The sequence below is a fragment of the Thamnophis sirtalis genome, unplaced genomic scaffold (genome assembly GCF_051295495.1).
Source record: "Thamnophis sirtalis isolate CommonGarterSnake01/CBP01778 unplaced genomic scaffold, rThaSir2_p1.2 scaffold_2, whole genome shotgun sequence".
Classification (NCBI taxonomy): Eukaryota; Metazoa; Chordata; class Lepidosauria; order Squamata; family Natricidae; genus Thamnophis; species Thamnophis sirtalis.
In genome coordinates, this window is record NW_028261382.1 from 2,393,661 (window position 1) to 2,418,774 (window position 25,114).

The window sequence follows — 25,114 nt, forward strand, 5'->3', positions numbered from 1 at the left end:
TAGCAAGAAGAAGCTAAGATCAATGTAGAGATGTTATTAATTTCTTTATTTCTTTTTTCTCAATAGATCTTAGACTGTTTGTTAAAAATCTAGACCATGTACGGGTTCTGGGAAGTCGGGGGGGGGGGAGGAGGAGGGGGGAGGAGGGGGAGGGGGGAGGGAGGGAGGGATATACATAAGGCTAGACACGAAGTGTTAGTTCTCAATGCAATGTGACTTCACATGTATACTGTTTTTCTCTAATTTTTCTTTAAAAATAGGATAAGCCAAATACATTAACATATAGTGGAAATACACCGAGGGGAGGAGGAGTAGGAAAGAAGAAGGATGGGTAGAGAGGGATGGGAGAGAGGATGGGGGGGGAGGTGAAAAGGAAGGGGGGAGTGGATCGGGAGAGAGGAGTGGTAGAGGGCGAGGGAAAGTAGGATAGAGGGGGATGATGGAGGGAAGATAGAAAGTTGGAGGGTGGTGGAAGAAAGAGGTGTATGGAGAATGGAAGAGGTATATTAGGCTTTTATTTTCTGGGGCATTGTCGACAAGAGGAATTGATGCAATTACTGTTTAATACTGTATGGTGTATACATGTGAGTGTATGAAAATGAAAATGAAAATAAATATACTAAAAAAATCAAAAAAAATCAGAACCGGCTGGATTTCACCCTAGTTTGGGGAAACGGGCTATTAGCTGGTCACTTCCTCTGTTGCCAAAGAAGCAGTAACAGCTGAATAAGGAGAAATTTGAAGCAAAGCAGAACTGTTTCAGAAAGCAGAACTGTGCTTGATGCTTCCTCTTTTTTTCCTTAACCAGCAAGTTATTTTTATGGCCGATGCCTGAAAAATTGCTTTCCTGCTAAAATTCTGTACGGCCGTTCTTTAAAGGACCGAAGTTTCCATCTATCATATTCTGAGTTCACGAACGCTTGGGCCTTTCCACGCAACGTTTTAGTTAAAAAGGGTGCTATCCAGCTTTACTGCCGGTTCGGTTGTCCGCGGGCTTCTCTGGGCGAATGCGCAGTTCAATTAAAATTGTTCTGCGCATGCACAGAACTCAAAAACGAGATGGTGGTGGTGGAAAGCGGGGGAACCGGTTTGGGGGCGTGGCAGGCCTGGGTCACTACCGGTTGAATATAGAGCCGAGGTGGTGCAGTGATTAAATGCAGCACTGCAGGCTACTTCAGCTGACTGCAGTTCTGCAGTTCGGCTGTTCAAATCTCACCGGCTCAAGGTTGACTCAGCCTTCCATCCTTCCGAGGTGGGTGAAATGAGGACCCGGATTGTTGTTGTTGGGGGCGATATGCTGACTCTGTAAACCGCTTAGAGAGGGCCGAAAGCCCTATGAAGTGGTATATAAGTCTAACTGCTATTGCTATTGCTAATATGACCTCAAACAAAACTCTTGACATGCCCAATAGATCTTCCTCACCATTCGAAAAGAGAGCTTGATCTGGGTAATAAATCTCCTTTTTCTTCTTATTTAAGAATGACATGTTTAAAGTCAGCTTAGCAAGAAGAAGCTAAGATCAATGTAGAGATGTTATTAACCTTTTTTTTTCTTTTTCTCAATATATTTTAGACTGTGTTTGTTAAAAATCTATACCATGTACGGGCTCTGGGAAGTCGGAGGGGGTGGGGGGGAGGGGGGAGGGAGGGATATATACTAGGTTAGATTTCAATGTAATATGATTTCACATGTATACTGTTTTTCTATAATTTCTCTGTAAAAATAGGATAAGTTAAGTACATTGACATATAGTGGAAATACACCAAGGGTAGGAGGAGTGGGATAGAAGGAAGACGGGTAGAGAGGGACGGGAGAGAGGATGGGAGGGAGGGTGAGAAGGAAGGGAGGGAGTGGATCGGGAGAGAGGAGTGGTAGAGGGGGAGGGGAAGTAGGGTAGAGGAGGAGGATGGAGGGAAGATAGAAAGTTGGAGGGTGGTGGAAGAAAGAGGTGTATGGAGAGGGGAAGAGGTATATTGGGTTTGTATTTTGGGGGGTATTGTTGACAAGAGGAATTGCTGCGATTATTGTTTAATGTTGTATGGCGCTGGCTATGCACAGTATATATGTGAGTGTATGAAAATGATAAAATGGAAAATAAAAACTTTTAAACCACAAAAAAGAATGACATGTTTTGGAGATCAGCTGGGGAAAAGCTACCTTTCTCAAGCTTGTCTCCCCTACCCAACCTACCCAATACAATACAATACAATAGCAGAGTTGGAAGGGACCTTGGAGGTCTTCTAGTCCAACCCCCTGCCTAGGCAGGAAACCCTATACCATTAAAAATTCTTTTTAATTTTTTTCATTTCTGTAAGCCGCCCGGAGTCCTTCGGGGATTGGGCAGCATAGAAATTCAATAAATGAAAAAAAAAAAAGGAAATGAAATTTCAGAACAGTAAATTGTATCAACGGCATTCCTCTGGTCCATTCATGTTGTCACTTTGTCGAAGAATGCAATCAGATTAGTCTGGCATGATCTGCTTTTTGACAAACCCATGTTGGCTTTTGGCTATGACTTCCTGTTTTCAAAACTGGCTCCATAAATAGCTACTGCCGAAGGGAGACCAACAGTGGTGATTTCAGATCTTAGTGCCTTCTGGCCAAAAGAGTCTTCTCTCATAAGAGACAAGGCTGCCATCTAATGGACCATCAATGGAAAGAAACACCCAGCCGGCTTGCAAAGAATGTTTTAAGCAGGTGATACCCATGGACTTCCCATGTTCGTTTGACTGCTTCAAAGAAGAAGGAGCGTGGAGATCTTAAACAGTTTGAGTTGTCTTTGTCGGACATCGCAACACGTTTTAACATATCTACGACATACTTGGGAAGCTTCCTTAATGGGATCCTTTCTATAACTATATTCCCGAAAGGCAATTCTACACAAGTTTTAAAAACAACAGAAGCTTAAAACAGAAAAAAAGCGAGAAAAAGAAAGGAAAGAATAACAGAAAAAAAAGACAAAAGGGAAGATATCTAAAGAAGCGACGTCCAATCTTTTTTTCCCAGTGGTTACAGACATAAGAATTACTATCTCCACCTTCCCAAATGACACATCCTGGTTGCCTTCTTAGCAATAGCAATAGCAGTTAGACTTATATACCGCTTCATAGGGCTTTCAGCCCTCTCTAAGCGGTTTACAGAGTCAGCATATTGCCCCCAACAACAATCCGGGTCCTCATTTCACCCACCTCGGAAGGATGGAAGGCTGAGTCAACCCTGAGCCGGTGAGATTTGAACAGCCGAACTGCCGAACTAGCAGTCAGCTAAAGTGGCCTGCAGTACTGCACTCTAACCACTGCGCCACCTCGGCTCGGCTTCTTCCCCTAAAAAAGCTCCTTTGAAGCAATGGCTCCTGAAACCACTAATTCGTTTTTATCAATTGGCAGCAAAAAGTCCATAAAGGGTTTCCAGTCATTCAATTATGTTTAAGACAAAAAGTCCATAACGGGTTTCCAATCATGAGGCATGAAGACCACTGGCAGCTAACACTCCAAGTAGCAAGTGTCTCAAAGATGCTTTTCCCAAAAGGCAACTGGACTTTCTTCTTTTTATTTTTTTTCTTGAAAACCTTTTGCTTCTCATCCAAGAAGTTTCTTCGGTTCTGTCAGCCTCTGCCTTGCTGCTGCTTCGGCTGCCATTGAAACGGGGACGGGGGGGGCATGGTATTTGGGAGGGGAATCATTATGTGCTGGAGGAATGTTCTAGAAGCTGTCCTGACCATCTCATTGGGCATGTGGAGGAAGGGAGTTTCCCGCCAAGGTTAACTGTCCAGCATTCCACCCTGATGAGGTTTTTTTGAAGATATCTCCCACCTGACAGTTGGGTTGAATTATAATTGGACTATGGACTGGGGTGCCAAGGGGAGGGGAATTGACCTATACATGATATTCTTTGCTTTCGCGCCAGTGAACCAGACTCAGCTTTGCTTCGCTACTATTCGTTTGTAATTAGTAAAAGTACACTTAATTTCAAACAAATGGAGTTGAGTGGTTTCTTTCCTGATTATTAAATGAAGCAGCACCTGATAGGTTCACCTCTTGGATGAGAAGCAAAATGTTTTCCAAGAAATTTAAAAAAACCATTTGCCCTTTGGAAAAAGCACCTTTGGAGCAAAACATGACGTGGATAATGGAGAATCTCCATAGACAAACAGCAGGTGGGATTTTTAGCAATGCCAGGGGTGCAAAACTCAAAATAAAACAAAACATGGCAGCTCACATGGAAATTGAAGGGAGATAAAAAGAGCTGGGCAGATGCTCTGGATTCTGAACCAGCTAATTCAAAAGTTTTCTGTCGGACATTCTTTGAAGATGTTCTCCACCCGCTCAACTCCAGACCATTGACCTAAAATCTGCAGCCCTCCAAACAATTCGACTTGCCTTCGCTTCCTGTTTCGGAGAACTGTCCGTATCCCCTGCTCAATAAAAGATAAGTTTCAGGAAGCAAAACCAGGCACTTCATACGCTGGAATCAGAGGCCAAGGAGGGACCGTCTCTGTCCTTAGCAACTTTAGAATAGAGAACTTCCACATTTTCTCCATGTTGCACCGCAGGAGCTGGCTTGCTCTGTGATGAGAAACACCGCGAAGATGGGGCTTCCCCAGGACTCATGGCTAGAGAATAAACCGTTTCTTGTCCACTTAGGTCATTGCGACCAGAAACAGCATATGGGGAACCTGGAAGTCAAAAAAAAGAACAAATAAGTTTCATTTTTTTATTTTTAAAGTAAACTTGAAGCCGCAACCTGATTAGGTGCCTGGAAGACCTAGCTGGTCAACGGGCACAACAGGTTAAGATTGTTTTGTTTTGAATTCGTTACTAAAAGAAAACTTTTGACGGGTTTTGTCTGTGTGGCCTTAGCTGATGCTTCAGTGCATTGTCAAAAGAATAAAAACGCTTGGCAAGAATGCCTTGAACTCAGTGCTGATCATATCCGTTAAGTGGGCCTGGGAGATATCTTGGTATTTACATCCCAAATATTAAAGGTAAAAATTCCTCTCGCACACACGTGCTAGTCGTTCCCGACTCTAGCAATAGCAATAGCAGTAGACTTATATACCGCTTCATAGGCCTTTCAGGCCTCTCTAAGCGGTTTACAGAGAGTCAGCATATTGCCCCCAACAATCTGGGTCCTCATTTTACCCACCTCGGAAGGATGGAAGGCTGAGTCAACCCTGAGCCGGTGAGATTTGAACCGCTGACCTGCTGATCTAGCAGTAGCCTGCAGTGCTGCATTTAACCACTGCGTCACCTTGGCTCAAAGACTCTAGGGGGCGGTGCTCATCTCCGTTTCAAAGCCGAAGAGCCAGCGCTGTCCGAAGACATCTCTGTGGTCATGTGGCTAGCATGACTCAATGCCAAAGGCGCACGGAATGCTGTTACTTTCCCACCAAAGGTGGTCCCTATTTTTCTACTTGCATTTTTAACGTGCTTTCGAACTGCTAGGTTGGCAGAAGCTGGGACAAGTCACGGGAGCTCACTCCATTACGCAGCGCTGGGGATTCGAACCATTGAACTGCCAACCTTTCTGATCGACAAACTCAGCGTCTTAGCCACTTTGACCCCCGCCTCCCTTTCCCAAATACTAGGGATACGATATTCGTTTTAAAATTAAATGTAATGGAAAGGAGAGTTGACTTACAATCTTCTGTAGCCACTGCAGTCTGGTCCCTGAATGAAAGAGATTATTTCAAAATCATTTCAGGGTAAAGGGGGGGGGAAAAAATACAATTTCTATTCAATGACACGATAGGCAAAAATACCTTTGTTGATTTTCCAGTGGCTTTCCTGGAACAAAATATAAAAAGAAAGATACATAGAGTGAATTCTGTATGTTTCAATTGCTTTTTTCCCAAAATTGCAAGGTTTCTTTTTGGTGCCATCCGGGTCAAATCGTTCCTGAGTTACCTTTTGCTTTTCTCAGCCAGCACAGGAGCAAAATGATGCCAGCCATCAGAAGCAGGGCTCCCCCAATGGCTGCTAGGGAGATCTGGAGATAGAAGTTGGATGGCGGTGCTTGAAAAAAGAGAAGCGAAAAGTTCGTACTAGTCAGAAAGGGGAAACGGCCACTTCGAACGGGGGGGTGGGTGGGGAGGGATCTGAAGCCGTAGCAGAAAACATTTGTAACTCGGGGGGTTGAACTGGCGGAGTCCGTGGTGCTCTCTGAGTGTGGGGGGTTTTCTTGCAGACATTTCACGACCCAACTAGGTAACATCATCAGTGCCAGAAAGGAGTGGAACTTGTGAAGAGAAGAATGGAAGTCAGAGCTATTTTTGAGGGAGGAGGAGGAGAATGAGGAGAACAAGGAGGAGGAGGGGGGAGGAGGGAAGGAGGAAGAGGAGGGGGAGGGGGGTGGAGGAGGAGGAGGAGGAAGACTCTAGTATCTTGGTGCTCTCTGAGCTTGGATGTTTCCTTGCAGATGTTTCATTACCCAACTAGGGAACATCATCAGATCTAGTGGGAGTGGAATTTGCAGAGAGGAGGAGGAAGGGGGGAGAGGGGAGGAGGAGGAGGAGGAGGAGGAGGAGGAGGAGGAGGAGGAGGAGGAGGAGGAGGAGGAGGAGGAGGAGGAGGAAGACTCTAGTGTCTTGGTGCTCTCTGAGCTTGGATGTTTTCTTGCAGATGTTTCATTACCCAACCAGGGAACATCATCAGATCTAGAGGGAGTGGAGTTTGCAGAGAGGAGGGGGGAGGAGGAAGAGGAGGAGGAGGAGGAAGAGGAGGAGGAGGGCAACAACAATGGAGAGGACTACTGTGGGGTCTTTAGTGCTCTCTGAGCTTGGATGTTTTCTTGCAGACCTTCCATGACCCAGCTAGGGAACATCATCAGATCTAGAGGGAGTGGAGTTTGCAGAGAGGAGGCGGAGGAGGAGGAGGAGGAGGAGGAGGAGGAGGAGGAGGAGGAGGAGGAGGAGGAGGAGGAGGAGGAGGAGGAGGAAGAGGAAGAGGAGGAGGAAGACAACAACAATGGAGAGGACAACCGTGGGGTCTTTAGTGCTCTCTGAGCTTGGATGTTTTCTTGCAGATCTTCCATGACCCAACTAGGGAACATCACCAGTGCTTAAATGAAGTGCAGTTCACTCTCACCAAAGAAAGCAAGCTCAGAGAGCACGAAAGATCCCAGAGTCCTTCCTCCTCCTCTCCCTTCTAATCCTGATGATGTTACCCAGTTGGGTCTTGAAATGTCTGCAAGGAAACAGCCAAGCTCAGAGCGCACCGAAGAGCCCTCCGAGTCAGAATTTGTGGGGACACATTTTAAGGCTCGGTTCCTCACCCGTTAAAACTCACCTTTCCTCACAGTCACAGATACCCTGCGTTCTATTGTCCACGTGAATCCTTGATTATAAGCGGCCACCACACAGAAGTAGCTTCCATTGTCTGCCATGGTGCTTTTGGTGATTGTAACGATGTGCGTCTGGTTTCGATGTTCCTCCCCTGAAGTTGTGAAGTTCTTGATCCTTCGGTCTCTGAACGCCTCGTCGATGCAGCAGTTGATGTCGTGGGAAACGTTAAAGAGCGAGTTGCAGACTTCGTTGGAAGCCGAAAAGAGGCACTTGCTCGGATTGAGTCCTTTAAACCAATACACGGTGAAAACACTTGCGTTCTTTCCCAGTTCAAATGCACATGAAAGGATCAAGTCTTGGTTTTCCTCAACGGAGATCTCGTCCTCGGCTTCCGTAGGAATGTTTTCGGGCCTCTGCCCTGCGGTGGGAAACGGGCAGAAAGGGTTGAGATTAGAGGCATATTTTTTGTCAAGTGATGGACCCACAACATTCTTGTCCTGTTATTGTGGCCCTTTGCTTTGGATGCATTTCCTTCCATCCCAGGGTCCAATTTATTTTTTGGAAAGATGGAGTTGAAAGCCCGTTGCTGTTCTGCAGGTTGGCGTGCTGCCTTTTCTTTTTTTTAAAAAAATATATTTTTATTCTTTTTAAACAAAAGCAAGAGAAGAAGGAAAAAAACAACTTTTCTCCATTTCATCAAGCATGTCGTTTGGTTACAAGATTTTGTGCATCCGTTCTTAAGCTCAGGATTAACATCACTGGTTTACATTAAACATAACTGGATGTTTCGCTGTCATTGAGCATTATAGCAATAGCAGTTAGACTTATATACCGCTTCATAGGGTTTTCAGCCCTCTCTAAGCGGTTTACAGAGTCAGCATATTGCCCCCAACAACAATCCCACCAGGCTCAAGGTTGACTCAGACTCAGCCTTCCATCCTTCTGAGGTGGGTAAAATGAGGACCCAGATTGTTGTTGGGGGCGATATGCTGACTCTGTAAACCGCTTAGAGAGGGCTGAAAGCCCTATGAAGCGGCATATAAGTCTAACTTGCTAACTTGCTATCAGTACTGATAATCACCATCAAGCCACCTGTATATAAATAGAGAGCAAATGGCAGAGTCAAATAAATCAACATTTTTTAAAAGTTCTCAGGTTCAATTTCTATTACAGCGAACATCAACAGATATGGCTTGCCCCAACCGTAGCTCTTCCGTCGTTCCTAAGAATTGCAACGGGGGCCCTAAGACCAAAACCTTTGAGAATGGCTGATCGTAGCCATCAAAATGATTTCAACTTTGATTCCTGCCAAATAGGGGGGGGGAACCAAAACCTTCTCACCTGCTTGGCTCTTTATTATGGCTACAAAAAAGAAATTGAAGTTTGCGCAGTGATCTTTTGAAGAAAATAAAGGGGTTTCGCTTTCCTGGTTCGGGGTTTTGCATGCAAACATTCCACCTCTGGGGAAATTGCTCAGGGAAACGTTGTTGGGGCAATTTCCAGGCTGACATTCCCGAGAGTTAATTTTATTTTTATTGCAGCACCTTGGTTCAAATGTTTGCAGAGAGGTTCCACCAATCCACCAAGCAGCATTGTCTCCCCTAAAGGATTCGTTGCAGATTTGAGTCACGTGTTCAGTTCCATACTCGTGAAAGAAAGTGGCGCCTAGGGTAAAAAAAAACAGAGACAGGTGGAGAGATTAACCCTGAACTCCCGCCAGTCTCCAGCATATTCCTCACTCAGAATAGAGTTAGAAGGGACCTTGGAGGTCTTCTAGTCCAACCCCCTGCTCTAGCAGGAGAAACTATATCATTCCAGACAAATGCCTGCCCAATCTCTTCTTTAAAAAACCCCAGTGATGGAGCATTTGCAACTTCTAGTGGCAAGCCGTTCCACTGGTTAATTGTCCTTACTGTTAGGAAGTTTCTCCTTAGTTCTAGGTTGCTTCTCTCCTTGATTAGTTTCCGCCCATTGCTTCATGTTCTGCCCTCAGGTGCCTTGGAGGATAGTTTGACTCCCTCTTCTTTGGGGCAACCCCTGAGATATTGGAATACTACTATCATGTCTCCCCTAGTCAGTGGTGGGTTTCAATTTTCAATGTGACCGTTGGCCATGGCCAACTCAACGTCACTCACGTTGACGGGCGCTTAGCCTTCGCTGTTACAATGTGATCAGGGTTAACCGGAGAGGCAGTTTCTGTAAGCAGGGCAATCAAGATGAGGCTAGAACAGTGTTTCTCAACCTTGGCAACTTGAAGATGTCTGGACTTCAAGTCCCAGAATTCCCCAGCCAGCATTCGCTGGCTGGGGAATTCTGGGACTTGAAGTCCAGACATCTTCAAGTTGCCAAGGTTGAGAAACACTAGGCTAGAAACAACACCAGAATGTCTCCTTCCTGCCTTCCTTACAGGATTAGCCTTGTAAAGTGGGGAAAAAACAAAAGGAGATTTCTTCCAACAACCGGTTCTCCGAACTGCTTAGAAAGTTAACAGCCGGTTCTCCCGAATAGGTGCGAACCGGCTGAATCCCACCACTGGACCACACCCAAAAATTTAACCCCAAAGTCAAGCAAAGATCAAACTCCAAATACAAAGAGAGCAAGAGAGAGGAGAATCTTTAGCTCGGCTCCAGTTGCTTCCCGTAGATCCCACGTCCTGAATGCCACCCGACGACAAATTCCCAGCCGGACGAAGAAGGGCCACCCAAGGGACCAAAGCAGGAGGGAGGGATGAGAGCCATACCTGCAGCTTCTCTTAGCAACAGGAGAGCCAGGAGGCAGCGCGGGACCCTCGCTTGTGAGCCCAACATCTCTTCGTTTCTCGGCTTTCTTCAGATGTCGAAAGCTGCTGGAGTAAAGGAGGAAGTTGGCCAAGTTCGGCGAAGGCCAAAAATAGGAGCAAAAGGAAATGCATGACAGCTGATGAAACTGACATTTTTCTTCCTGTTGCACTCTCCAAACTGCAGAACGGGCATCATTTGCCAGGCCCATGTCCTTTAGAAGAGGGGCCTGCAACCTTGGGAAACTTTACGACTTGTGGACTTCAGCTCCCAGAATTCCTCAGCCAGCTGTTCTGAGGAATTCTGGGAATTGAAGTCCGCAAGTCGTAAAGTTGCCAAGGTTGCAGAGCCCTACTTTAGAAGAATGGAAGACAGAGCCAAGGCTGGTTAGGTGGAGGAGGAGGAGGACAGTGTGGTCCTTGGTGCTTTCTGAGCTTGGTTGTTTTCTTGCAAACGTCTCATTACCCAACTAGGGAATATCATCAGTGCTGGAAGGGAATGGCGCTTGCAGAGGGGAGAAGGAGGAGGAGGAGGAGGAGGAGGAGGAGGAGGAGGAGGAGGAGGAGGAGGAGGAAGAGCAGGAGGAGGAAGAGAGGGGGAGAATGACGACTGTGGGGTCCTTGGTGCTCTCTGAGCTTGGTTGTTTTCTTGCAGACATCTCATTACCCAACTAGGGAACATCATCAGAGCTAGAAGGAAGTGGAGTTTGCAGAGGAGGAGGAGGAGGAGGAGGAGGAGGAGGAGGAGGAGGAGGAGGAGGAGGAGGAGGAGGAGGAGGAGGAGGAGGAGGAGGAGGAGGAGGACGATGACAGTGTGGTCCTTGGTGCTCTCTGAGCTTGGTTGTTTTCTTGCAGACGTCTCATTACCAAACTAGGGAACATGAGCAGAGCTAGAAGGAAGTGGAGTTTGCAGAGGAGGAGGAGGAGGAGGAGGAGGAGGAGGAGGAGGAGGAGGAGGAGGAGGAGGAGGAGGAGGAGGAGGAGACCACCAAATGCAGCTTAGGGCGATTCAAACCCCAAAGGCATTACCTGGACCAGTCACTAGAGGGCGCGGAGATATTTCTGCCCTTAACCTTGCGAAAGAATTAATGAGAATTTCAGCCAGGCTCCCAAATTAGATCAGGGAAATTCCAAATATTGTGTGCAGAAAAACCAGCCTGCCTACAAAGACTGATTCGGGGTTTTTTTAAAGATTGATATAACCGTTGAAACCAGCTGTTTTTCTTTGGGGATTTCATTTCATTTCATTTATTTGGGATTTATAGGCCGCCCTTTTCCCTGAGGGCGGCTTACATTCATAGGACAAACTGATTGATGGACAAACTGTCCAAATTGATGGACAAGAGTTACAGAATTCTCTTTTTGTATGGAACTGGGGCGAGGCAAATATTCTGCATTATTTTAACGTACCAAGATGGGAACCCCAGTGGAAGAACGGTTGGCAAAGAGAATGCAACTTTCTGGGATGTCTAAATCGACTTCCTTGATCGACAATAAGACAATATCTACTTTTTATTGGGACTAGAAACCTCTATGGGACTTTTTTTTTTTTGACAATATTGAAATTATGATTTATGGGTTTTTTAAAATCAAAACTGTATTAATTTTTTTAAAAAAATATAAAATCCCAAAAGCAAATAAAAAGGGTAACAAACAAATTAGGGAATGCAAGGGATCACAGCAACTCAAAAGCTGCAAAGAAAAGGGAAGTTTGGCTTTTCTCTGAGGGTTAGGAAAAAAAACAATGGTTTAAAATAAAGTGAGTTATGTTGTAATCATTGAGTAAGAGATAAATTTACGATCGTGCTTATAACTGTCATCAAGAAGATTGGAAGCCCCTTCTTCAGTGTGAGTTCTTATCCGTTTCTTCTACTTTTCCCCCCCCCCCTTCGTTGCATTTTTAACTTTCTCTCTGATGGCTTTCTTTTCCTTGTTTAAATTAGCTTGCATCATATACTTTTCTTTATTTAAAAAAAACACTATTTAATACAAATTATATCCTGCCAGAGACAGGCAGAAAACCAGCCTGCCCATTTCCTGCACCTCAGAAAATTGGTGTCAATTTTGATGGTTTATTAGCTCCTTGTGGCTGACAACAAGAAAAATTACGGCTGAGTGTGTTCTTGAATTTAACCCATTATTTCTCAAGCTTGGCAACTTTAATGTCAGAATGGCAGAGTTGGAAGGGACCTTGTAGGTCATCTAATCCAACCCCCTGCCCAAGCAGATCCTACACTATTTCTGACAAATGGCAGTCCAATCTTTTCTTGAAAGCTTCTTGAAACCAACTTCCATTGGTTCCATTATTCTCGTTGTCAGAAGATTTCTCCCTATTTCCAGGTTGAATCTCTCCTTGGTCAGTTTCCATCCATTCTTCCTTGTCTGGCCTTCAAGTGCTTTGGAAAATAACTTGACCCCCTTCCTCCACTCTGTGGCAGCCCCTCAAATATTGAAAGATGCTTTCCTGTCTCCCCTGGTCCTTCTCTTCCCTCGACTAGCCATGCCCAGTTCCTGCAACCGTTCTTCATATGTTTTAGTCTCCAGTCCCCTAATCCTCTTTGTTGCTCTTCTCTGCACTCTTTCTAGAGTCTCCACATCTCTTTTTATAGCGTGGTGACCAAAACAGGATGCAGTACTCTAGGTGTGGTCTCTTAACAAGGCTTTATAAAGTGGCATTTACTTTAAGAGATAGACTAGAATGAGCTGGGAAGGGACCTTGGAGGTCTTCTAGTCCAGCCCCCCGCTCAAGCAGGAGAACCTGCACCATTTTAGACAAGTGGACGTCAACTCCCAGGATTCCCCCAGCCGGTGATGGAGTTGAAATCCACACCGCTTAAAGTTGCCAAGCTGAAGAAACATCTAAATTGTCCCAGGACTAAAAAAAAATAGCCCGTTGGAAAGCGAGTTCAGCTCATTCCATCTACAGGAACTTGCGCAGAGTCTGCAACATTTACATAATTTCCACTTTCTTTTGTTTGACGTGTGGATGGCTTTGAATGTAAAATAATGCCGTTCACCTAACCGGCACACATTTGCATTTTCCCCTAGGAACGGGTGGGGTTATAATTTGCATGGTTTTCCACTGCCCTGCCACTGGGGGGGGGGGAGGAAGAGGAGGAAGAGGAGGAACTGAGGGAGGGGGTTGCGATCCCTCCAGGGTTGCCCTTAATGGGAATTGGGGTGTTTTTTGATGGTAGGTGAGAATGACCTTGGAGGCAGGAGGAAGCACTGCAGACTAGGCAGTGGGTAGAGAAGAGGCAGCTGAGCCCACTGGAGGAAAAGGGGTGTGGGAAGCATCTCCCTGCTTTTCCACGGAGTAAAAGGAAAGGAGAGGAGAAATATTTGCAGAGTTTGCAGGATTCTGTTAATGTAACCTGGCAGTTAAGATGATTGGACTTGGCCAGAAATTGTCAAACATCCACTGTTGGTTCTCTTTAGCATCCTGGTACAACGGTGGAAGGGCCTGAATCCAAAGTCAAAGCAGCAATATAGGGTTCAGATGCCATGCGCCCATCTAGAGGATGTGACCCCAAAAAGGAAGATAGTGGCTGTGATGCTGAGGATGAAGGACAGCTTAGTGCAGGAATAATGCATGTTGGCTACTTGAAGATGCATGGACTTCAACTCTCAGAATTCCCCACCTCCCTTTCTTCTTTCCCTCCCTCCCTCTTTCCCTCCCTTTTCTTCATTCCTTCTTTCCTTCATTCCCTCCCTCCTTTCTTTGTTTCTTTCCTCCCTCCTTTCCTCCTTTCCTTCCTTCCTCCCTTTCCTTCCTTCCTTCCCTTCTTCCCCTTTTCTTTTCTTTCCCTCTTCCCTTTCCTTCTTTCCCCTCCTCCCTTCCTTTCTCTTCCCTTTCCAATTTCTACCTGATAATACAGGACGAAGTCCAGTGGTGGGATTCAAATCATTTAACCACCGGTTCTCTGCCCTAATGATTTCTTCCAGCAACCAGTTCGCCAAACTGCTCAGAAAGTTAACAACCAGTTCCCCCCCAAGTGGGGGCGAACTGGCTGAATCCCACCACTGGGACAAACCCACCTTATGGCTACAAGGTTAAAAGCCTGTTAATAGCCATAACCATACACCCAAAGTAGAATTAATCCCAATCAGGGGATTAATGGATTAGTGGGAAAAAAGACGCTCCCTTTTGGGGCAGTTTGAGGCAAGCCAGGTTCTCTTGTCTGGTCCCAAGCCAAGCTGTCAACTCTGCAAATAAGGACATCTCATCTGATGAATGCCTTCAGCCATCCAGGAAGGCCGGTGAAGCACAATAAGCAAATGAGTGTTTTGGGAAGCTGTAAAAAAAAAGAAGAAGAAGATACATATATATATATTTGGTTCCCTGGGGATGTTCTGTGTCTCTTCTTGGAAGGCAGGATGCAGAACCACCTGGTGGGAGCTCCCTCCTCAGGAAGGGACCGGCAGCCTTCGGAGATGCTGAAGGAGCTGATCTTAAGATGGTTCCTGGAGACGCAGATTGCTCTTCTGTTGGAAGACGGCCAGTTGCCAGAGTGGTTCCATGGGTCCCTGAGCAGACAGTAAGCGGACGACCCCTTTTCCGATCGAGGGAAAGCAGAAGGAAAGAAAAAGGAAGGAAGGAAGAAAAAGAAAGAAAGAAAGAAAGAAAGAAAGAGAGGGGGAGGGAGGGAGGAAAAGGGGAGGAAAACAGGAAAGAAAGAAAGAAAGAAAGAAAGAAAGAGGAAGGAAGGAAGGAAGAGAAAGGAGGAAGGAAGGAAGGAAGGGAAAGGAGGAAGGAAGGAAGGAAAACAGAGGGAGGGAAGGAAGGAAGGAAGGAAGGAAGGAAGGAAGGGAAAGGAGGAAGGAAGGAAGGAAAATGGAGGGAGGGAAGGAAGGAAGGAAGGAAGGAAGAGAAAGGAGGAAGGAAGGAAGGAAGGAAGGAAGGGAAAGGAGGAAGGAAGGAAGGAAAACGGAGGGAGGGAGGGAGGGAGGGAAGGAAGGAAGGAAGAGAAAGGAGGAAGGAAGGAAGGAAGGAAGGGAAAGGAGGAAGGAAGGAAGGAAAGCAGAGGGAGGGAGGGAAGGAAGGAAGGGAAAGGAGGAAGGAAGAAAGGAAAAGGGAGGGAGGGAGGGAGGGAGGGAGGGAGGGAAGGAAGGAAGGAAGGAAGGAAGGAAGGAAGGAAGGAAGGAAGGAAGGAAGGAAGGAAGGAGATTAAGGACAGATTTTCCCTCCCCCAGAAGAGGAGAGGTGGCATGGAAGCCACATGTGGTTTAAGATTATGGAAGGTCCACCCTTGTAGAACTAGTATATCATTGCCAGCTTTTTTTTTTTTTTAAACCTTTGTTGTGTTGATCTTTGGAACGTCTTCATCACAGCTATGTTTAAAGCGTGAATCTTTTGTCAAAATTCCTCTCCTGTCTCAGGGAAACCGAGATGCTGCTGGAAAACAGAGAATGTGGGTGCTTCCTGATCAGGCTGAACGAAAAAGCCTTCAGCTACATCCTCTCTTACCGGTAAGTCCCGGCAGGTTCCTTTCTCCCACAGGTGAGAAAGGTCACCGTTCGTGGTGTGAGTTTCCCTTTTCCCAAATCCCCGCTGGGTTTGGTCTCTTTCTCCACACACCCCGGAGCTCTGAATTCAGTCCTCGAGAGGCCGTGAGGATGGACCGTGGGGCTTCCTCCAGGTCAGCCTTTCAGCTTTTGACCTGGGATTAAATGCCAGGGATTAAATTAGTATTGAAGAGAGGAACCAGGGCTGGGCAGATTCTAGGTGATCTTTTCTAGAGTGGAAAGAACCAAACTGTTTGGGAAGGAAGGGAAGGGGGGTTTGCCTACTGTGCTGCGGGAAGCGGGGGGGGAGGGAGGAAAAAGGGAAGGGAAGGAAAACAGAAAAGGAAGGAAGGAAAAGAAAGAAAGAAGGAGAGAGAGAGATGGAGGGAGGGTGGAAGGAAAAGGGGAAGGAAAGGAAAACAGGAAAGAAAGAAAAAGAAAGAAAGGAAGAGAAAGAAAGAAAGAAAGAAAGAAAGAAAGAAAGAAAGAAAGAAAGAAAGAAAAGAAAAAAAGAAAAAAGAGAGGGGGAGGGAGGAAAACAGGAAAGAAAGAAAGAAAAAGAAAGGAAGGAAAGAAGAAAAAGAAAGAAGAAAGAAAGAAAGAAAGAAAGAAAGAAAGAAAAAAGGAAGAGGGAAGGGAAGGGAATGGGAGGAAAAGAGGAAGGAAAGGAAAACAGGAAAGAAAGAAAAGAAAGAGAAAGAATGGAAAGAAGAAAGAAAGAAAGAAAGAAAGAAAGAAAGAAAGAAAGAAAGAAAGAAAGAAAAGAAAGAGGGAAGGGAAGGGAGGGGAGGGAGGAAAAGGGGGAGGAAAGGAAAACAGGAAAGAAAGAAAAAGAAAGAAAGGAAGAGAAAGAAAGAAAGAAAGAAAGAAAGAAAGAAAGAAAGAAAGAAAGAAAGAAAGAAAAGAAAAAAAGAAAAAAGAGAGGGGGAGGGAGGAAAACAGGAAAGAAAGAAAGAAAAAGAAAGGAAGGAAAGAAGAAAAAGAAAGAAGAAAGAAAGAAAGAAAGAAAGAAAGGAAGGAAGAGGGAAGGGAATGGGAGGAAAAGAGGAAGGAAAGGAAAACAGGAAAGAAAGAAAAGAAAGAGAAAGAATGGAAAGAAGAAAGAAAGAAAGAAAGAAAGAAAGAAAAGAAAGAGGGAAGGGAAGGGAGGGGAGGGAGGAAAAGGGGGAAGGAAAGGAAAACAGGAAAGAAATAAAAAGGAAGGAAGAAAAAGAAAGAAAGAAAGAAAGAAAGAAAGAAAGAAAGAAAGAAAGAAAGAAAGAAAGAAGAGAGGGGGAGGGAGGGAGGAAAACAGGAAAGAAATAAAGAAAAAGGAAGGAAGGAAAAAAAGGAAAGAAAGAACGAACGAAAGAAAGAAAGAAAGAAAGAAAGAAAGAAAGAAAGAGGGAAGGGGGAGGGAGGAAAAAGGGAAGGAAAGGAAAACAGGAAGGAAAGGAAAACAGGAAAGAAAGAAAGAAAAAAGAAAGAAAGAAAGAAAGAAAGAAAGAAAGAAAGAAAGAAAGAAAGAAAAGAAAGAAGAAGGAAGGAAGAAAGGAAGGAAGGAAGACAGAGGGAGGGAAGGAAAGAAGGAGATTAAGGACTGATAGACAAATGAAGCATTGCGGTCACAAGAGACCAAACTGCTAGTAGCAACTGAACAGAACCTATGATCCAAAGCAACCGTCACAAAAAAATATATATTACCAGCAGGAAACTTCCATTTCTGGCTTCACTGCATCTCTAGAAGCCACAGGTTGCTGCCAAATGTAGCCCAGGGTGCCCAAACTCAGCTTGTTCGTGCCGTCCTGTCCTTCAGGACAAAACCATCATGGCATGAGGCTTTAAACTGCCCAGTTCAGGGGCTGAATTTGCAATCCCCTTGAGTATTCAGGATAGCTGGGGGTGGGGGAGAGGCAGGAGGAAGAGCTGGGCTGTCCTCTGTGTGTGTGTGTGTGTGTGTGTCTGTCTGTCTCTCTCTCCCCACTCCTCACCCCAACTGGGACTTGACGTGGCACCTGGGCAAGAGGAGAGAGAGAGAGAGAGGCAAATGAAAGGCGGGACCTAGGCAGACCAGAGAAGGAAGGATGCCACCACCTGGGTGATCTGGAATTAGACTGGAAATTCCACTTGGCTTCCCTGGGGAGTTTAAGGACTCTTCGTTTTCCTTCGGGGAGTGGAGAAAAGAACCAGAGGAGGCCGCGGGTTGCCCTCACCCTCCTGCTCCTCCGATGGCCGGCTTTTTGACTTTCAGAGGGAAGGATCGCTGCCGTCATTTTGTCGTCTCCTACCGCAGCGGGAAGTACATTGTAGCCGGAGACACTCAGGAGCATCTGAACTTGGTTGAACTCATCAGCTACTACCAGAGGTCCGAAATTCAGCCGTTTGGAGAAAACCTCACATCGGCCTGTCCCAAGGTGAGTCGGATTACCGAAACCATAGATCAGTGTTTCCCAACCTTGGCAACTTGAAGATGTCCGGACTTCAACTCCCAGAATTCCCCAGCCAGCGAATGCTGGCTGGGGAATTTCTGGGAGTTGAAGTCCGGACATCTTCAAGTGGCCAAGGTTGGGAAACACTGTGCATAGATCCAACCCATTTGAGCAAACGTAAACTATTATCCTGTGGTTTCGCTGCATTTAAGAGGCACGGTGGTGCGGTGGTTAGAATGCAGTACTGCAGGGCTGCTTCTGCTGGCTGCCTGCAATTTGGCAGTTCAGATCCCACCAGGCTCAAGGTTGACTTCCGTCCTTCCGAGGTGGGTCAAACAAGGACCCAAATTGTTGGGGGGCAAAGGTTGACTCTGTAAATGCTTAGAGAGGGCTGTCACACACTGTGAAGCGGTATATAAGTCTAAGTGCAATTGCTATTGCGGGCTAACTCACTGCCCACTGTCAGAAGTTCGATCTTGACCAGGCTCAAGGTTGACTCAGCCTCCCGTCCTTCCGAGGTGGGTCAAATGAGGACCCAGATTGTTGGGGGGCAAAGGGCTGACTCTGTAAACTGGTTAGAGAGGGCTGTCACGCACTGTGAAGCGGTATATAAGTCTAAGTGCAATTGCTATTGCGGGCTAACTCACTGCCCACTGTCAGAAGTTCGATCTTGACCAGGCTCAAGGTTGACTCAGCCTCCCGTCCTTCCGAGGTGGGTCAAATGAGGACCCAGATTGTTGGGGGGCAAGAGGCTGACTCTGTAAACTGCTTAGAGAGGGCTGTAAAAGCACTATGAAGCGGTATATAAGTCTATGGGCTATTGTACACCTTCCTTCCTTCCCTCCCTCCCTGTGGATAGAATGCAGCATTGCAGGCTGACTCTGCCCACAGTCTGGAGTTCGATCCTCACTGGCTCAAGGCTCAAGTCTAAGTGCTAGTGCTATTTAGCTAAGTGTCCCTATCTTACCACCCAGCCTATCCTAAAGGGTTGCAATCAGTAGAAGACCCTCTCTTGAGGCTTCCTAAAACAGCCAGAGATACCCTTCTTTATCCAAGAATGTCATCATCATTTTAGCGTCACGGAGTACAGTGGTACTTCGATACTTATTTTTAATTGGTTCTGAGAGGCATGATAGCAGTTAGCAGTTAGACTTATATACCGCTTCATAGGGCTTCCAGCCCTCTCTAAGTGGTTTACAGAGTCAGCATATCGCCCCCAACAACAATCCGGGTCCTCATTTTACCCACCTCGGAAGGATGGAAGGCTGAGTCAACCCTGAGCCGGTGAGATTTGAACCGCTGAACTGCTGAACTAGCAGTCAGCTGAAGTGGCCTGCAGTACTGCACTCTACCCACTGCGCCACCTCGGCTCGTAAGGATGAAATTTTCCCCATGAAGAATAACGTAGTGACTCACAGAGCAGCCAACACCCAAGAAATTCCAGCTTGTGTGTTGAGTACCAAACAATGAGTACTGGGACAAATTTTTCACATCCAAATGCGTTGAGTACCAACTTCGATGAGTTTCAACGAAAGCAGTTGAGTACCAAGATGACACTTTAATTTCCTTAGAGCTGAAATTCATATTTCTGAATTGCTGTTGGCGTACTGCCACAGCTGTAGCTTTCGAAACCTTTCTTTTTTTAAAGGTTGGGATGGTATTTGGGGTCCGTGGTCTCTGGGCTGCCCAAAGAATTTGAAGTAAGACGTTATCTAGACCTTACATGCATTTCTAAATTATTATAGCAATAACAATAATAATAGCAATAACAGTAGACTTATATACCGCTTCATAGGCCTTTCAGGCCTCTCTAAGCGGTTTACAGAGTCAGCATATCGCCCCCAACAACAATCCGGGTCCTCATTTTACCCACCTCGGAAGGATGGAAGGCTGAGTCAACCCTGAGCCGGTGAGATTTGAACCGCTGAACTGCTGATCTAGCAGTCAGCCTGCAGTGCTGCATTTAACCACTGCGCCACCTTGGCTCTTTAGCGGGAATGGTCCATCATGCTGTATCTTCTCCCACGTTCTTTCCATTTTCATAGCCGGAGGAGAAAAGCATATATGATGAAATATCTTCAGACCGAAGTTCCAAGGCAGACGTTCCAACGCTGAGCAGGAACCCATCTGCCGATTCGCTGGTTACCCGGAGTCATTTCGCCAATCAGCCAGGACATCCAAAGATTCCACTTCAGGAAGTGCAGAAGTCACTTTCCAAAGAACGTCAAAATTCAAAGGTAGGTTGATTAATTAGCGATTAATTATGACATCTCTGATGTTCCTCCCTGTTTGAGGTGATATGTCTTTCAAGACTGGTTGCTGAAACTCAGCAACGGGAAAAGTTTATATTCTTTTCTTGTCAGTCAGAAGGTTCAACCAAAAAGTTATAGAGCAAAATGACATTATAGAGCAGTGTTTCTCAACCTTGGCAACTTGAAGATGTCCGGACTTCAACTCCCAGATCCTCACCATGTAACTCCTGATGAGATCTTCAGAAGAAGCGAAGTTCCGTGGTGGCATTCACCATGGCTAGATACAACATTTTGGGGGCATTGATTTAAAATATCCTCAGCCTACTTGCTCGACGGAAGCAATAGGAATTCATGGGTTGTTCTCAACTCAACAATATGGCAGCCTTGAGGAGGCTGCCAAGGGGTGAAGAAAACCATTTTCCGAAGGGGGAAGGAATTGGTAGCGATTAATTATGACATCTCTGAGGTTCCTCCCTGTTTGAGGTGGTATGTCTTTCAAGACTGGTTGCTGAAACTCAGCCACGGGAAAAGTTTATATTCTTTTCTTGTCAGTCAGAAGGTTCAACCAAGAAGTTATAGAGCAAAATGACATTATAGAGCAGTGTTTCTCAACCTTGGCAACTTGAAGATGTCCGGACTTCAACTCCCAGAATTCCCCAGCCAGCATTCGCTGGCTGGGGAATTCTGGGAGTTGAAGTCCGGACATCTTCAAGTTGCCAAGGTTGAGAAACACTGTTATAGAGCATTGCACAACAGAACAACTAGACACAAGGACAGTTTTTTTCCCCACACGCCACCACTCTGCCAAACAACTAATTCCCACAAGAGCTTACACACCGAAGACAAATTCCTTGTGTGTCCAATCACCCGTGGCCAAGAAAGGATTCTAATAAAGGAGGAAGAATTCTAAGAAGTAGACGTTCTCCTCTGCATACTCTCCTTTTGTCCCTTCCTTGCTTTACCCAACGCAGGAGGATCCAGACGCAGCTCCGCCTATACCAGACAGATCCCGCTTGCTGGAGTCCCTGTCTTTGGAGGAAGAAGCTGGAGGTGAAGGAACCATTTATTCAGCTGTGAAGAAGCCTCCTTCAGATCAAAGGAGCTTGGGGAAGTCAAAAGAGGGGGGCAGAAATTTTGGGGACACAAAGGAACCTGTCGGACTGGGCCAAGGTCATTCCTCTCCTTCCCAAAGGAAAACAGGAAGCGTCTTTGGATCGGCCAAGCCATCAGACGCACCATTCACCGTGAAAGTGAATCCGGCAGAGGCCGCTCAACCAGAAATAATTTACACTAGGGTTGCCTTTGACCAACCCAAAAACTCTTGGGTATCTCCGGAGCCCCACAGTTGTCCGCCCGCCTTCCCATCGCCCAAGAAACCAGCCGTTCCTAATTGCCCGCCTTCAAAGTTATCTCCTACGTTGCTGAAGAAATCCAAAAATCCCATGCCCTTCCATGCCTCTTCTCTTGGGATCAACCCCAAAGCCGGTGGGCAGCAAAGAACACGGGCAACTAAACCAAGCCAGATCCTTGTTTGAACTTCCAAAGGAACGTGTGGATGAGAAGACCTTTCAGCCGAAAAACCAGCCGCCTGCCTTATGGACAGACAACCCAGCTAATACTCTGGAATCGTTCAGGTGGGCAAAAAGTATCTTCCATGGCTCAGAAAAGGCTCTGAAGTCTTCCCTGAGCGGGTGCCCAGGCTCTTATGATCAAATCTCCACAAAGTTTGGCCAGGTCTCCAAGAGTCAGATCAACCCCGAGAGCCCATATGAAAAAATAGCTGACCCTTACTCTGCACGGTCCGCAACCAAAAGCCAAGCTGAGCCTCTGGAGGATCCCTACGAGCAAATCCCCTACCTGCCCGGGAGGAGAACAGAAGGGAAGGCCACCCAAAAGGTACTGTAACCTTCAACGTTCACCCCATGAGAAGGGGAAGTGGCTTACTAACAGGAGACGTCGAGGTGGCACAGAATAGGGGGCCAATCCTGAGGATGAGTCTTCTTTGGTTTCAGAGAAGTCGGGGAGCAAAGTAGGGGGTGATAGTAGGGGATGATGGGTGTGGTCAATTAAAAGGAAAGGCTATCTAGGTTTAACATCCAAAATCCAGGAAGGGGAGGGGAGGGAGGGAGGGAGGGAGGGAGGGAGGGAGGGAGGAAGGAAGGAAGGAAGGAAGGAAGGAAGGAAGGAAGGAAGGAAGGAAGGAAGGAAGGAAGGAAGGAAGGAGAGGGAGAGGGAAGTGTAGATGGATGGGTCAGTGGATGGATGGATGGATGGAAGGAAGGAGGGAGGGAGGGAGGGAGAGGGAAAGGGAAGGGTAGATGGATGGGTCAGTGGATGGAAGGAAGGAAAGAAGGAAGGAAGGAAGGAAGGAAGGAAGGCAACAAGGAGGGAGGGAGGAGAGGGATAGAGAAGGGGAGATGGATGGGTCAGTGGATGGATGGAAGGAAGGAAGATTAAGAAAGGAAGGAAGGAAGGAAGGAAGGAAGGAAGGAAGGAAGGAAGGAAGGAAGGAAGGAAGGAAGGAAGGAAGGAAGGAAAGGTGAATGGAAGGGTGGGTGGGTGGAAGGAAGGGTGGGTGGTGAGTGGGTGGATGGATGGATGGATGGATGGGTGGGTGGGTGAATGGAAGGAAGGAAGGAAGGAAGGAAGGGTGAATGGACAGATGGATGGACCAATGGAGAGAGATAGAATCCCCTGATTTTGGGGGAAAAAACCCATACAACATCCAAGCACATGGAGAGCCTCCCAGCCAGTAACCTTCACGGTTTTCACCCAACCAGGAGTGTCCAGAACTGCATTTTCTGGGAAGGGTCTTTCTGAAATGACCCCCCTGATCCCCATCCCTCTATTTCCCCCGACAGAGTGAGAAGCCCAGGAGGTTCCTCTTTACAGAGAAGAAGGCCAAATCCTGAAGGCATCGATTTGAAGGCGCCTTCCAACCCAAACTCTCTTCCCAAGGCCGCCGCTCAAGGACCAGAGGCAAAGTTGCGACGGAAAACAACCCACCAGGATGTCTCAGCCCCCTCATTTCTGACTGGAAGTCACACCCAGCCTTTGGGTCACTTCTGCCTGCCTGCCAGGGGCCACCATATCCCTTGGCTGCCTCTTGAAGGGAGCTTGGAGGTCAAACGCAGGTTGTGTAGAGAAGCAAAGACGGCGGAGAGGAGTATGGATTGGATGAGGTCCCCAAGGGTTGTACAAGAACTGTAGTCCTCGACTTACAACCACAATTGAGCCCCACATTTCTGTGGCTGGGTTAAGTGAGTTCTATGACCTTCCTTGCCACCGTTGTTAAGGGAATCACTGCAGTTGTTAAGTGAGTCACACAGTTGTTAGTTCAATCTGGCTTCCCCATCGATTTTGTCCATCAGGTCGCTAAAGGGGATCACGTGACCCCCGGGGAGACTGCGACCGTCATAAATATGAGTCCGTTGCCAAATCAGTGACACACACACACACACACACACCCCATGGGATGCTACAAAAGTCCTAAGTGTGAAAAACAATCATAAGTCACTTTTTCCGGTGCCGGTCTCTCTACCTACTCTCTCTCTCCCTCCCTCCCTCCTGTATTTCTCTCTCTCTATCCTTCTCTATCCCTCTATCTACCTACCTACTTTTAAAAAACATTTGCCTCTTCAAAACCTTGGTGCGTCTTATACCCCAGTGTGTCTTATACTCTGAAAAATATGGTTAAATCCTCAATATATTATAAACTTGGGAAAATCATGTTAATAAGAATGTGAAAGATGTGGCACAGAGAGGTTTGCACCCAGACAACACACTGCATAAGGAAAGATGGAACCTTTATTTTTGTAACTAAAGAATAATAAAACTCTTTTAAAAAAAAGAAAAACATCAGTGGCGGCGAAGGTCGTAAAACCGAGAGCGACCCGTCCAAATCCCTGCCTTGCTTAGCAACGGAAGTTCTGATCCCCGGTTGTGGCCGTAAATCGAGGACTATCCTTCTTGGATAAGTTGGGAAGGGGAGAAGGTTTAGGGGTGAATTTTCCCAGGAACTGGTTCATTTCCTAGAACCGTTAAAAAGGGGAATTATGGCTCTGGCAATATGGAGGACAATTCTATAGCAATAGCAATAGCAGTTAGACTTATATACCGCTTCATAGGGCTTCCAGCCCTCTCTAAGCGGTTTACAGAGTCAGCATATCGCCCCCAACAACAATCCGGGTCCTCATTTCACCCACCTCGGAAGGATGGAAGGCTGAGTCAACCTTGAGCCGGTGAGATTTGAACAGCCGAACTGCAGAACTGCAGTCAGCTGAAGTAGCCTGCAGTGCTGCATTTAACCACTGCGCCACCTCGGCTCTTCCATTCCTCCTTTCCTTTGTAATGTTCTTTGAGACCCAATGAAACAGAAATCCTCTCTCCGCAGTCTTTGGGGGGGTGGGAGTCTTCTCAGAAGGCAAAATAAATCTTTTGGGGGGGGGTGTTTTGTCCTTGACTTCCCCCTCTGCACTGTCTGGTTTGCCCCCATCCTCTTCACCCTGACATTGAAGGGAGATTAATCAGAAGAAAAGCAAAAAAAGATTTTATTCCATTTTTTTTAAAGCAAAAAAGAATGCTTGCTTTAAAAAAAAAAAAAAAGAAAACATCCCTAATGGCTCGATTCGTTTCCATCATTGCAGGGTGAACAAAGGGCTATTCGGAAGTCCCATATTTTTTTTTTCCACCCATCCCTTTCATTAGGGAAATTGACTTCCACACGTCCTGCTTTTAAGGCTTTCCGAGCGAAGTCAATAATCTCGGTTTCGCTATTTATCTACTTCCAAGTAAACGGATGCAAAACTTGCCTGTTGACACGCCGGGTTTCTGACTGGTTGAATCGGAATTTGTTGGGCTTTACAAAATGGAAACAGCCGCTGTGGTTAG

The 25,114-nt window shown here is 46.3% G+C and overlaps 2 protein-coding genes across 2 annotated transcripts; one reads left to right on the forward strand and one right to left on the reverse strand.

Moving 5' to 3' along the window:
- Positions 1–4,296: 4,296 nt before the first annotated feature.
- On the reverse strand, positions 4,297–10,093 carry LOC148048423 (uncharacterized). The gene is made up of 7 exons (XM_087707419.1): positions 10,024–10,093; positions 8,625–8,948; positions 7,288–7,701; positions 5,908–6,015; positions 5,763–5,787; positions 5,642–5,670; positions 4,297–4,676 (listed from the first exon to the last, which is right to left on the reverse strand). Exons 1-7 carry the CDS (start codon positions 10,088–10,090, stop codon positions 4,459–4,461), a joined length of 1,185 nt encoding a protein of 394 aa, XP_087563545.1. The 5' UTR covers positions 10,091–10,093; the 3' UTR covers positions 4,297–4,458.
- A 4,329-nt stretch (positions 10,094–14,422) lies between these two features.
- SH2D7 (SH2 domain containing 7) lies at positions 14,423–23,296 on the forward strand. The gene is given in 7 exon segments (XM_087703619.1): positions 14,423–14,597; positions 15,439–15,528; positions 17,795–17,957; positions 20,018–20,209; positions 21,196–21,730; positions 21,732–22,120; positions 23,086–23,296. Coding segments are annotated over 7 exon segments (1,581 nt in total). The 5' UTR covers positions 14,423–14,436; the 3' UTR covers positions 23,137–23,296.
- The last annotated feature ends 1,818 nt before the right edge of the window (positions 23,297–25,114 follow it).

Excerpts from the sequence above, each read along its gene's own strand:
- LOC148048423 (XM_087707419.1), bottom strand. The coding sequence starts at position 10,090 with ATGTTGGGCTCACAAGCGAGGGTCCCGCGCTGCCTCCTGGCTCTCCTG. Across the intron at positions 7,702-8,624 it reads CATAATAAAGAGCCAAGCAG|GGCAGAGGCCCGAAAACATT; the intron begins GTGAGAAGGTTT and ends TTCCCACCGCAG. Across the intron at positions 6,016-7,287 it reads ATCTGTGACTGTGAGGAAAG|CACCGCCATCCAACTTCTAT; the intron begins GTGAGTTTTAAC and ends TCTTTTTTCAAG.